General features: G+C 40.4%; 2 protein-coding genes and 1 pseudogene across 2 annotated transcripts; all 3 read right to left on the bottom strand.

The window, feature by feature from the left end:
- Positions 1-513: 513 nt before the first annotated feature.
- Positions 514-1,090, bottom strand: LOC105311508 (interferon tau-1-like). Its single transcript, XM_011387496.2, has one exon. It carries the CDS (start codon positions 1,088-1,090, stop codon positions 533-535), a length of 558 nt encoding a protein of 185 aa, XP_011385798.1. The 3' UTR covers positions 514-532.
- A 6,403-nt stretch (positions 1,091-7,493) lies between these two features.
- LOC105311510 lies at positions 7,494-8,318 on the bottom strand (annotated as a pseudogene).
- A 5,172-nt stretch (positions 8,319-13,490) lies between these two features.
- Positions 13,491-14,078, bottom strand: LOC105311511 (interferon omega-1-like). The gene has a single exon (XM_011387497.1). The coding sequence runs from the start codon at positions 14,076-14,078 to the stop codon at positions 13,491-13,493; it is 588 nt and encodes a 195-aa protein (XP_011385799.1).
- Positions 14,079-14,563: the final 485 nt, after the last annotated feature.

Here is a 14,563-nt window from a genome sequence, read left to right as displayed (position 1 = left end):
CAAAACGAGGGTTTGGATTTTGATTTTATAAATAAATTCCAGAACCTTTTACATAGAAATTTAATAAATAAAGCAAAAACAAACTTAACATAGTGAGGTAAAAGTGTTTTATGTATTTTAATACAATGTAAAGATGAACATGTCATTACATCGATTTTTAAATATGAAAGATGCAAGAAGGACTGCAATAAATTAAATATTAAATAAATAAATAAATAAATAAATAGATAGATAGATAGATAGATAGATAGATTGATAGACAGATAGAGAGGTAGACAGATAGATAGGTAGATAGATAGATAGATAGATAGATAGATAGATAGATAGATAGATAGATACATACATACATACATACATACATACATACATACATACATACATAGATAAAAAACAATCAGGAATCAAAGTAGTAATTTCCGTGACTTAAGCAGAAAGACATTTTCGAAATGCCCGATGTTATATACGCAAGTATGATATGGCACAACCACCAATGAGAATCATATCGAGGTGAGTCCATGCCTCCATCCTGGTTTCATAACCATTCTAACAAGTTTCTTGATAAAGAGAAGGCTCTCTTGATTTCCACTCTGACAATCTCCCAGGCGCAGTCACTGTATTGCTTCTCTCTGAGGTAGAGATGGATGCCCTGGAAGTACCTCTTCACGGCTAATGTAGAGTCGTCCATTCCCAGGGCAGATTCTGCTTCTTTAATCTGCGGCAACAAACATGTGCCCAGGTCTTCCAGCTGCCGATGGAGTCCACTGAGGAGCCCATGCAGTAGGGTCATGTTCCAGGCAGCAGAGGAGTGCTCTGTGCCGAAGATGTCGAAGGTTTCCTGAAGCATCTCATGGAAGACAGTGATGGCCTGGGCCTTCTGGATGTGGCTGCCATACACCATCTCCCGTGGCAATCCGAAGTTCTTTCTGTCCTTCCGACAGCGGAAAGAGCCGATTCTCTGCATTCGGTGCAGAAGCGCGATGTTCTCCTTGCTGACCTGGATGTGGTCTTGAGACAGGTCACAGCCTAGAGACCCGCCGGGACCATAGCTGAACACCAGCACCGCGGTGATTAGAGAGAGAAGGGAGGCCATGCTGAATCGGAGATGCTGCTGGCCTGGCTGAGCTGCAAGTCAGGAGGAGCCTTGGACTCTAGGTTCTCTGATGACATTCTTTCTAAGCATGGCCATTAAATAGGGAACACAATAATTTTCACTTTCTCAACATTTTCTACATTTTTACTTCCTTTTTTTGTTTTCATTTATGTGTTCTCTGTGGAGTCCAAGAAGATATCATCAATCTATACTATTAATTTTGCAATAGAAGTTTAATTTTCCCAGGTAATTCAAAGTATCACTACAAGTGAATACATATCAATCGATTGAGTAAAGATTTTGTTCTAAAATCAGAAGTGTTGTAGATATGTAATTACACGTACACGTGCACATACTCTTGTATATATTTTAATACGTAAAAATCGGTGTTCTCTGTGTTAGAAACACAACTTGACCTTCTACCTGGGTAGGACTTTTATCCTCCTGGCCTTACATGGGATGACAGGCTGCCTCAGCCCTATGGGTTTGTGTGTTTTGTTCGGTAACAGACCGAATAAGCTCTTTAGAACCAAGGACTGGGATTCGCTTACTGTTTTATTCAGAGCAGAGGCTGATGATCATGAGTGAATGGAGTTCTGGGATGTTTCTTTTTCTTCTAGAACACATTCTTGCAGGTCCGTCTGGTTGTGCTTCGTGGGCTCCAACAGACACTGCCCTTTCTTTCCACTGTGTGTAACTGGTTTCGACGCTGCTCATCCATGCCAATACTTTAGCAGGAATACCGGTTCTCTTCTGGGGCATGTAGGTGTGGGAATTCTAATCCCAAGACCATTTTATTTTGCCAGCATCACATGACTCATGAGAGAGATGCCACTTCTAGTAACCCTTTTCTTCTGGAGTGACAAAGTGTCCTTAACCCAAATTCTCCTGGACTCATTCCGTGAGGTCAGGCAGATCAAATCCTGAGGACTCTAGAATACCCCTGCCATGGAGGGCTTGTATCATTGTCGGTAATATAATAACCATGCAGCATCCTTGCCCTTCCTGCTGGAATGTTTGTGTAAAGGATCCTCATTTTCAGCGGTGACCTTCCCCTCTCCTGACCCACATCCCCAGGTATCAAGTATCAGGAGCCTTCCATGGTGATAGCAAAGTGAATTTTGTCTGTAGGTGGAGGAATTACTTACCTAGTTGTAATCATTTTGCCTTTAGTAGGCAGATATTGTTCATTTTCCAATACAGCTTTTATTGTAAAATCATTACGTAAATTTCGAACACATGCTTCGGTTCGCATTTCTCAGCTGGGAGCAGGAGATTCAGTGATAATGTCTCTCTGTAGAAACTCACAGGACAGAAACTAGCGCACTTCTGTTGTTCGTTTAATCTGCGTATTTGATTGGGCTGCTTTGTCTGTCTTCTGTATCATACTCAAAATGCAGGGTAGTGAGGTGCAAGTTATTATGTCGAAATGTAATAACCTTTTTAAAAACTATTTGAGCTCTTCCACTTTAAATTTAAATAATAGCAATAAACAGATTCTTAATAACTTAATTTTTCCACAGTGGCTTACAGGGTATACTCTCTTTTGCTCATCTGGCATTACTTTCTGTTTCATCCTGAGGTTAATGCAAATAAGGGGAAATAACAGAATTGCAAAGAGGCTTCACCGTTTTTCTCTCTAACTTTCAAGAGTTCAGATTTTTTATTTTTCATTTCAACTTTCCTAGAAAGCAAAGGGGCAGTTGTTTGTGGGCAAGAAAAAAAACAAATGTAAATCTGACATCATGAATGTGAAAGAAGGAAAGTGACTTTCCTGCTGGGTAAATGACAAAGTCTATGGTAGCAAAATTTAGTGAAGCAAAGATGGGACCAGGTGGTGTGACAGAGTGGAAGGATGAAAGCCAAAATCGAATTACACAAAATAGGGAAATGGCTGCCCCTTCCAGAGGCTCAAAGAAGACTACATTCTCATCAATGAGCAACCTTCAGGCTTGAAGACCAGCCACTTCATTCTTCTTCCATTCAATCCACATGAAATCAGCTCTGAGGAGAGAAGGGAGGTTCACACCAACCAATTCTCAAGAGAATGGTAACCTGAACCTAGGTGCCAGAACCCAAGCAACCCTCTCTGGTAAGATTGTAGATAGTAACCTTTGCCTGTAGTCTATGTAGTTAAGAAATCTTCTCAGGCAATTTAAAGATTGCCTTGAGAAATCTAGAATGAAAGAGAAGGTACTAAGAAAAGAATCTGCTCTTAATCAGGAAAATACTGATGATGATATTTTAAATGATAATACCAAAATTTATTGCATGTTAACCACGGACCAGCTACTGTCCTGAGATCTTTGAAGTTATTAACTCAGTCTTTTCAAGAACTCCATTTGGACTGTTGGGAGAGAAATACAAATCTGGAAGGATGGATTATTCCGAAGGTACTAAAATCCAAGGTCAAATCCTTTGGAAGATTTGAGATAATGACTTGTCTGGAAGGGCCTGTTAAAAGAAATGGTGAATTGAAATGGGCCTGGGATTTATGATCCATGAAGAGGCCCTGGCATGAAATCAGATCGGGAACTGTGCAGTGATAAAGGATTTCGAGCGTCACTTCAAATGCCAAAGGACTATTGTCCAATCATTTGTATGGCAGCAGAAGTGTAGTATGAGGCACTGACCGACTGACTTTAAATGCTAAGGAAATTAGACACAGTTCTTTTGAAAGAGTTGTGAGAGAAGATTGTTCAGGCAAAGGAAACAGAAGTTTGCATCTGGCACTGGAAAAACGTTCGTTCCTTCCAACACTCAGCAAATGCTGTGGTATCGGAGTCTCCCGTCGGGGACACTGCCAATGGCTACATCTACGTGGGAGAACTCTGTGCTCAGGGAATCCACTTAGATCTCCTCCTTGTCTGAATAGGAACGATCTGGCGAAAAAACTGATTCAGTGCTGCCTATTGGAATCGTTCCACTTCCTGAGGACCTGCCTCTTCCAGTCCACACATTAAACGTCACTGTACTCCTTCCGAGTCTTCAATGTGCTGCTGACTTTCATCTCCTTCCCGTTTCTAGATATGCGCCGTTGCCTTTGAGCAAATGTGAGTCCTGCAGCATCCTCCTCATGGAATCAGACATGGAACCTTCTCAACAGGGGCACAGATGAGCTCCTGGATTTGTTCCCAAATCAGTGGTGTAGATTTGTGGTAAGGACTCCCGTCTTCACTACATTTCTGAGCTGGATTGGACTTCAGTGGATTCGTAACCGCTGTAGCACGGGAATCAGATGGCATGAGGAAGGGTGGAGGCGAGGCCAGGTCCGTACATGCTCTGATTGGCGACGCTGGAAAACTTGGCAGCTTCCAGCTGGTGCTGCACCATGATCCCTCATAGCTCATCCAGCGGCACTTGAGATCCCTTCTCCCTCCTTGGGGTGTGAGATTGCCCTGTGCTAAGGGACCTGTGAGACGTCTCAGGCACCACCTTCGCCCCTCGCAGCCATCCAGGCCTGCGCTCAGTCTTCCTACACCTTTGAATATTGAATATCTCTGAAATATGAAAGAGGACATGGCTATAATGTTTTCTAAAGAAAGGCAACAATATGGAACCAAATTATAAACTTTTTCACCCAAAATTATAAACAAAAATAAACAAAAACAAACCAGTAAAGTTACTGTAAAATAAAAATAGAGATAAAAGAAAAAAGAAATGAAAGAATAGAAAAGAAAAGAGAAAAGAAAGAACACCAAAGAGTGGCAGCAGTCATAGTGTTTGAAAGGTGATAGGCAATCAAAGTTCAGATGCAGGTGAATGAAAAAAAAAAAAAAATCCTTGTATTCATGCTCCTTACATGTGATGGCAGAACAAAAAATATCAAGTCACAAAAATGGTTTAACATGCAAATTACAGCCCTTTTACTTATCAATTGGACAGAAGCTATCTAAAGATGGGGTTTGTAAACTGAGGTCAAAATTTGAGAAATAGATCCCTGCAAATCGAGCAATTGGCACACACTTTCGATGAACTTGTTCAGTTACACTTCAGATGCCTTTAATATCTCTCGATTCTACTCCAACGGATACTTCACAGGCCATCATTTGACAACAATCGTATCCTCTGAAATTCCTTTAAGCTATGCTTCTCTTACTACTGAGTCAAGGTGCAAGGGATGCCAGTGGCATCATTATGCAAAGTGAAAAGGAGAATTTCTCCTGATTATGTAGTCAATGGACATGACTACATAATTATTCTCTACAGTGAAGAATTAAAGTGAATAAATAAAAAATTTACATTACAACTTAAATGTAAAAGCTACTGACATTTAGTAGAATTAAAATGTCTATTTAATAAACATCAGTTTTAATTTTAAATAAAATTAATTGAGTTTGACTTTAAAACTAATTTTCCAGAGTGACTTTTAATGTAACAAATTTACTACATAGAGATGTATCCAACTGCATGTTCAAATAAAAATATATATAATCCTATAAAATAATACCAATGTACAGATATATTTTAAAATCATTCAAAATTGCTCGACATCATTGTAAATTAAATGATAAAGGATCATACGTATTCTGTTATTTCCATCCATCTCTGTGGGCTACTGGACTCCATTTCTTGATTTTCAAAAATTGAGCATGTATAATTTGAATATTACTTCTGCTCAAAAAGCATGAGTTTTCATCCTGAGTCCACAGTCTGAAGCTTTTGCCTACAAATTGCTAATTCTTCTTTATTGTCTACTCACGGCTATGTTCTCTCTTTGAGATACCAGGCTTGTGAATTTTTTTGACCTGCTGCTGTCTGAATGTGTACATGCCCACCTCATTCATATGTTGAAGTCTCAAGACCCAAGGGATGGTGTCATGTGGTGTGGTCCTTGGGGATTAATGAGGGTGTGAGGGTGGAGCCTCCTGAATAGAATTAGCGACCTCATCAAAGAGATTGAGGTAGATCCATCTCCTTCCTGCCATTTGAAGATACAGGAGAAGTCATCGGTATGCAACCAGGAAGCGGGCACTCACCGGAACCTATCTTGTTGCCACCCTGATTTGAATTTCAGCCTCTAGGACGTGAGCAGGAAATGTCTGCTCCTTATAAGCTACTCAGTCTATGCTATGCTGTTAATTGTGTTTGAATGGTCTAAGACATGACCTGACCTATTTTCTGCTTAGAGTACATCCCAGGAGTCTAGAAAATACCTAAGGAGAGAGAAATCCGTTTACCCAAATGTATGTCTAGACGTCTAGTGCAGTCCCTATCATCTCAGGAGCCAATTAATATTCATTAAGAGAATCATGAACGTAATAGTAGGAGAAAGAATAATACCAACATCTACTAGATAGTTAGGAATTGAGAGGACAGTAAATCAGAAATAACTTGTAAACTCATCCTAATTCTACAAAGGAAGTTATGAATGACATTAATACTGTGTGAGATAGTATTTAAAAACATGATTTGGTTGCAGAGATATTTTCAAATTTCTATTTTCTTTATTTAGAATAACAGGATGAGTATCATAGACCTGGTCATAAATGGAAGACTCACCCTCTACTTCGAAATCAGTGATTTTGAGAATTTCCTTGTCTCCCTCAAGTTGTTCTGAGACCTCAGTCCCACACGTGTGGTCATTTACCAATTTTTTAGCCTGTGTCTTTGGGAATTAACCCAAATGCTTCTTTCAAAAGACTGATGATGCTGTTTACTCTAACTAGTGACATCCACGTCATCTCCCACAGGGTTTGATTTCTGGAAAAAGACTTTCAATTCTTGGTTTTGGGGTTGAGGATAAAGTGTATGCAGCAAACACAGTGGGTTCTTTTTTTTTTTTTTTTTTCCAACTTAAAGAGTATTGGTACAAATAGCGTAAAAATAAAGAGTGGTCTTACTGAAGTTGTCTCCTCTTCTATTAGTCACTAGATTAGAGTCTATTGCTCAACTTCTTTGCATTTTGGCAACCCATGAGAATAAATTCAGAGAAACTAATGTGAGCATAACTGATATTGCCCTGTACAGTCCTGGTTTTTTAAAATAAACCATGTGATCTACCATAATGGTTCCCCTTACAAGTGAGTGGTATAGACTCAGGTACCACAGACAAATTGGGCAAAACATGTTGAATATGGCAACGTTACAAAATAGAAGGGACCCGTGACCGTGAAATGCTGTTTGCAGGACAGCCAACCTAAAGTGTCATCTGATCAGGAATACTTGCACTGGGCTCTTACACAAAGGAAGACCATTCCTATAATGATAAAAGTATGGATTTCTGGATAGTTTTCTGTTCATCAGTTAGAACAGCTAGCATTAACTTAAATAACACACGTCTTTTCAAAAAATACCATCTTGAGAACATTTCCATAAAATACCAGGACTTTACACTTTAGAAAGGCAAATATCTCCTCCCACCACTCCCACAAACATAAAGAAAACCCTTAGACAGATTTACAAATTATAAGATTATTTATATAAGAAAATAGTTTATGTTCTACACTCTGAGCATAATTTTATAGATTCGTGATATACAATATATTTTTTAAATGACCCTATGATTTTAGATTCAGATATATCTCTGCTGGTGCAGAAATGTGAGTTGAGATTGTTTCTAGACTTCACAATGAATGTAATTGAATAGAGAGAGTCACGAGTATAACTTTCTTCTGCATTTTGCCTTTTCTTGGAGGCTTGTCACATGAGAAAAAGGCGCGCTGTGATCTCGACTCTGACAACCTCCCAAGCACAGGTGCTGTACTTCTTTTTTTTCAGATAGTTATGGATTCCTTGGAAGTAATTCCAGACAAGAATGCCCAAATCGGGACACACCAGATTTCCTTCGTTTGTCTGGTCCAGCTCTTCCAGGCTGTGATGAAGCCTAGAGAGTAGTTGATAGAGGAGGGTGCGGTTCCAAGCAGCATGGCTGTCCGCTGCGTTCAACAGGCTGAAGATCTGCTGGAGAATGAGATGGTGGAAACAGGTGCGTTGTGTCTTCTGGATTTCGGTGATACTTCCTATTTCCCAAGGAAATTTGAAGTCAGTTCAGTCATTCAGGCAGAAGTGAGAGGGGATAACTTCTAGCTCTCTCAAAAGACTGACGATTTTCTTGTTTTCTAGGCTATGGATCCAAGGCACGTCTCCACCAAGAGAGCAAATCAGGATGGAGCTGAGCATCGCTCCAGCCGCCAGCCACGAACTGCACTGGGCCATTGAGATTGCCGTTGATTCACTAGACGTCGGCCAGGGAGCGCGGGAACACCTCGAAAGAGCGCAAAGATTTTATTGCCCTGCCCCTGGGAAGCGTGGTTCCCCAGCGGGCCACGAGAGGGCGCGGAAGCGGCGTTTTCTGACGCTTGGGTAGGAAACAAAGGCTTGACGCAGCCTTTTTTGTCTGTCAGGCTGGTAGGGCCTGAGAAAGGCTTCCGCAGCGCCATGGGGCAGGGTGGCGCCGCTTTAATAGTCCATGAGAAACCTTCGTTTCCCCGGCGCTGACTGCTGGGGACTGAGCGCTGCCTTGGCCACGCGGGGGACATTTTCTTCGGTACGGAGCACAGAGCCTCGCATTTTCTGCACTTTCCCTTGAGTCTGGGGCTTTATTTTTGCGCGTAAACTCCAGAGAGCCCATTTTTACAAAAACTCCGTTCACTGAGGGATGTGTGACCGGCAATCAGAGCGTGTTTGGTTTCTGGTGCGGAATGGTTTCTGGGCGAGATGCCGCCGGACTCGGAGTTGATGACGCCGTCGCAGGGAGTCGAGCGCGGCCCTCCCTGGGGTCCGAGGCCGGGGACGCGGACACCCCGCAGCGCTGTGGCCCTGTGACTTTCGCGGTGAATTTTCAACGTTCCAGCGTTGCAAAGTGGTGGAGTGAGGTGCTGGGAAACTGAAAAGCGGGAATGTTAAAACAGCATCTAATTAGACTTTCCAAAATATTAAAACAGTTGAATGTTTAAAATACCAAAGGTAACATTTAAAATTATTTTTCACATTAAAACCGTTAAAACAGCATTTTATTCAACTTCATAGAACTTTATTTCAACTGTTTTGTTTCTACCAAAACAAGAACTTAATTTTCCTTTCTTAGCTTTCATAGAAGCAAACTCGTTAATACTTTCCAGATTATATCTTTCAGTTGTTTTCATCTGAGAGAATTGCCATGTTTGACAATTTCTTGTGTCTCTGTGACAGTCCCAATTTTTATTTCCTTTCACGTTACCGAAACGTCTTTCACAGGACTCCACTTGGACTGTATTATTAAAAAGAAAAGTTAGTTTTGTGTACAAGCGGTTGACAGGTTTTATAGCAGGTCAGGCTTTTTCATTTTCTTGTGACAGAATGAGAGAACTATATGAATGAACTTTTGGTGTTCAGGACTTTATATGAACTGAATGGAATTTGCCTAAATTTAATTCACATGGTGCCCCCTTCCTTTGTAAGACTCTCAGGACTTGCAAATGCAAGGTCATTTCATGTCTTTAAAATGTTGATACATTCTTTGTTGATCATACATGTGTGAGCATTAATTTTCATTTTCTAGTATTGCATTAGAGTATTATTTGGATTCCTTAGATTTGCTGCTTTCTGAAATTCTGTACTTGAGAGAAGGACTCTCTTTAATTTACCCCACTACTCACCCAAGAAATAGCATTCAAATTAGACTTGTGATAGTGACTGCAAATCTGAGAATTTCTCATTTCCCATCATCTAACTCGCCTCCCCCACGTCCTCTTTTTTTTTTTTAACTGTTTTCCTGGCCCTTGAAACTTTTTAATTTAATATATGCGTTAACATAATATCACCACAGAGAATCTGAATGTAGAGACAAGGGAAGGGATTATTTTACTCATATTTACGATTCACAAAAGAGCCCTATTTTCTGTCAGACTACTTTCCTCCACGCTAGTTCTCTGCAAAGAGCTTCAAGTGCGCTGGAAGGTTTGTCTCATGAATGTGCCAGGCACTGAGTTAAGAGTGGAAATCGTGACTCTGTACCTTCACAGTCCTATAGACAATCCCCTCTCCCAAGTTTCCGTTTGTGGAGACATCAATGTGCACACCCCTGAGACTGTTACAGGAGCTGCACTCCAAGCTCCTCTTGCCTTAGCGTGGCTAAACATGGACTATTCAGATTATTGTGTGTTACATTAATAGCAAAGGCAGCAGTGACTCAGGACATTCAGTATCTCAGCCTGTCATTTATAAATTTTATTGACTTAATCGTTACAATTTCCTGTGTGATTACTACTGAGGTTGTCTCAGTGTTTTAGAAGAGGAAATGAAAATCTGATGTCATTTAAATTCAGGATGCACAGCTTTTGTCAGAGAGTGAAGCTTTTTATTGCCTCCCAGTCCCTCCTCTTCATGGGTTCTAAGTATTTGCTCTTAACAGCACTGAGCGTGCTGGTGCTTCATCCTAATCTTGTCTCTAATGTGTGTCTCCCCGGCTTCTTGGAGGGCAGTCGCCATCCTTCTCTTACTCTTTCAGGAGCCACCTTGGGAGGCACGTAGTCCCATGTGGGCACTCAACACAATTTGGGTGACAGAAAGTAGAGAACTATATGAGTTAACCCTTAGTGTTCATTTTTATGCAGCTCTTGTTTGAAGACTGCATCAGAAAACATGAGCAATGGCTCCTGTAAAGAAAGGCGGAGAATTGAAATCTAGTGTATTAGCCCCTTCAAAGGAAAATGCAGACAGGTGAGGCCACTACGATTTCAGTGCAATTAAAAAAGTGTTGTAATGGAGGCCAGGATCAAAATTCTTAAGTACTCCTATTAGAATTAAAAACAGATAGATTGTGATGTGGGTGTTTATTGCAACTTTGGTCTTATCTTCCTGAACACATTCTATTGGGTTGAGACTCCTGTCATTTTCCATTCGTGAGTGTGACTTCCGTTGTAATGAAACAAAAGAAGTGTTAAAGTTTTGACATTCTCTGAGGCCCACAAATGGAAGAGAAGTTGGGGGGGAAAGTGGAATCAAAGTTAAGATAAATACAAAAAATGATAATCCTGTCCTATCTGAGAATCTCACCACTAAGAAGATGCTCAGAGCCGCCAGAAAAGGCTTCCACAGCCACACAGTGTCTGACCTAGCTCACCAGGGGCCCGTGAACCTCTTCAGTGATGACACCGAGAATGATGTTTTCCAACTCTGTCTCCATCCTTAGTTGTGACCTAGCCCAGAACCATGGTCTCCCAAAGCAGGGGAGCTTCACATTCCTGCACGAAATGAGGAGAATGTTGCTGTTTTCCACCTCAGGGACAAGAATGTTTGCAAGTTTCGCCTGAGGGAGCTGGATGGCTGCCAGGTCCAGAAATCTCAGGCCACCTCTTCCTGCATGTGTTGATCCAGAAGACCTTCAACATCTCCAGCATAAAGTACTGAAATTCCACAGTGGATCGGATCGGCAGTTGGAAGGAGGAGGCACTCTTCCTTTGTTAATGTTTTAATGGTCCTAGAGTAAAATGGATCCACTTTTTATTTCTCTTTTTCTACAGCTACAGCTACTGCAATGGGGACATCCCTCTTTCCAAAGGTATTCATAGGGAGGGAATAAATGCCTCTCATATGAGAGTTTCTGAAAAAACCAGAACTTTCACTCAAATTTGATTCTCAATTGGTGGGTTTATAATCTTCAGGAAAAATTTCCATAAGCCAGAAAACTTAATGGAAAGGAAGGAGCTGTATGAATGTGAAGTGGAATACTGAATTTAATGTAAAAATGGATTACTGAGAAAGGGATCTGAATGTGTGTAAAATCAAAAGACGAAAGTGAGTAGGAGGAGTGTTGGCTCTTATGTCCTAAGGAGTTCTTAGAGAAATATACAAAAACTGTCCAGCTCTTTCTGCACAGGTCAAATTAAAAACAAATCCATCATAGAATACAGCTCTAATTTATAGAAAATGTTTATGTCAGCAATTAGAAATCATTTTTTGTATTTATCTCAACTTTGATTCCACTTTTCCCCCCAACTTCTCTTCCATAAATAATGTAAGTGACCAACATGAGACTAGAGTAAATGAAGTAACAGATAAAAGAATATGAATCTTGATTGTAAAATTTGGTGGAAAAAAGAACTGCAATTAGCAAGCAAATGGCTTACCATTGAAATTCACTAGAGAGTGAAATTCATTAGAACAAAGAGAACTCACTTTTTAGGCAAACAAGCAATGCATGATAACAAGTACCTAAATAAGCAAGAGTTGATGTCAAATAAATCAAACACTGAAAATGTTCTTATGTTTTGTGCCAGTTCAGCTGTTCTATGAAAACGATTCTGAGAAAATGGGAGCAAAACTGTGCAGGGGCCATGGTAACCCACCTTCTTCTCCAGGCACCTTCTGTTTCACCTCTCCACTCCACAAACAAGCTTACGAACCTAGTTTTCATACACAGTGTATTGAATTCTCGTTGTTGTGTTTCCTCTTCAACCCAGTCTCATCTGGTTTCTGTCTCGTTCATTCTACTAAAGCAGATCATCCTAAAAACACCAAGTGTGTCTGTTTCCAGGTTCTGGGGAGTTCGTCTGCACCGGCCCAACAAGCTCCACTATGTCTTTGGAACACACAATATGCAATAAGGTATGCCCATTTAATACCTTCCCATGGCAGTTTTGTTCATCATACACCCATATTCCCAGCTGCCCCTAAGAGAGCTGCATGAACCTGTCCCCAAGTTAGAAAAGACTTCTAATGTTATTTTTCTTTTCCAGCCCCCTTTGTACCTAAAATTTCTGGCATGTTTCTTCTTCGTTCCTTTCTTTTCTTTCTCTTCGTAGTGTTTAATAGAAATGAAATAAACATTAGTAAAGTTTTTGGCTCTTTTTCTGTGACACAAAGTTTCAACACAACAAGAATTATCCATATTTACTCTATTTACCTGGATTTCTTGACCACAGTTACACAGTTTGAAATTAGACGCCCAACATCTACATGTCATCTTAATAGAATGAACAAGTAAAGACATTTTGCTAGTCATTCTGCAATATCTGGGTTTGGATTTTGATTTCATATATAAATTCAAGAAGTTTTTTTGATAGAAATTTAATAAATAAAGCAAAAGGAAACAACATTGAGAGGTAAATAGGTTTTGTAAATTTTAACACAATATAAAGATGAACGTGTAATTACATGGATTTTTAAATATTACAAATATGATAGATAACAAGAAAGACTGTAATAAGGTAACAATAAATAAATAAATAAATAAATAAATAAATAAATAAATAAATAAATAAATAAATAAAGACCAATCACTCACACAGAAGCAGATACCTCTTAGGGACTGATGCTCTAGGAGCTGAATTTGTAACATAGGTTTGCTAAATACTCTAAGAAAAGATTTGCTGAATTAACTTCAGTAATTTTTGTGGCTAAAGCAGAAAAACCCTTTGGAAATGACCCATGACATATGTGCAAGTATGATATGGCACAAATACCATTGAGAATCATTTCAAGGAGACCGCAGGTCTCCATCCTGGTTTCGTAACATTTCTCGCAAGTTTGTTGATAAAGAGAAGGCTCTCTTGATTTCCACTCTGACAATCTCCCAGGCACAGTCACTGTATTGCTTCTCTTTGAGGTAGAGACGGATGCCCTGAAAGTACCTCTTCACAGCCAGTGTAGGGGCCTCCATTCCCAGGGCAGATTCTGCTTCTTTCATCTGCAGCACCAAACATGTGCCCAGGTCTTCCAGCTGCCAGTGGAGTCTACTGAGGAGCCCGTGCAGAACGGTCGTGTTCCAGGCAGCAGAGGAATGCTCTGAGCCAAAGACATTGGAGGTCTCCTGGAGCATCTCGTGGAGGACAGAGATGGCCTGGGCCTCCTGAACTTGGCTGCCATCCACCATCTCCTGGGGGAATCCGAAGTTCTTTCTGTCCTTCCGACAGCGGAAAGAGCTGATTCTCTGCATTTGATGCAGAAGTACGATGCTCTCCTTGTTGACTTGGACATGGTTCTGAGACAGGTCACAGCTTAGAGACCCACTGGGGCCATAGCTGAACACCAGCATGGCGGTTATTAGAGAGAGCAGGGGGGCCATGAGGAATCAGGATGAGCTGGCCTGCCTGAGCTGCAAATCTGGGGAGCCTTGGACTCTAGGTTCTCTGATGACATTCCTTCTAAGCATAGCCATTAAATAGAGAACATAATAATTTTCATTTTCTAAACATTTCTCTACACTTTTACTTTCTTTTTTTGTTTTCATTTAAGTGTTCTTTGTGAGGTCTAAAAAGATATCCTCGTCAATCTACACTATTAATTTTGCAATAGAAGTCTAATTTTCCCAGGAATCTTCAGATATATCACTCCAAGTGAATATATATCAAACGAGAAAAGACTTTGTCCTAAAATCAGAAGTGTCTGTAGATATGTAATTACACACATGCATACACATCCTAATGTACATTTTTAAAGATAAAAATTGTTCCTCTCTGTTTTAGAAACACATTTTGGCCTTGAACCTGGGTAACTCTTTTACCCTCCTTACTTTACAAAGGGTGACAGGCTGCCTCAGTCCTGTGGGTT

This window comes from Pteropus vampyrus, unplaced genomic scaffold (assembly GCF_000151845.1).
Source record: "Pteropus vampyrus isolate Shadow unplaced genomic scaffold, Pvam_2.0 Scaffold1000004526, whole genome shotgun sequence".
Classification (NCBI taxonomy): Eukaryota; Metazoa; Chordata; class Mammalia; order Chiroptera; family Pteropodidae; genus Pteropus; species Pteropus vampyrus.
This window is presented reverse-complemented; position numbering and strand designations above follow the sequence as displayed.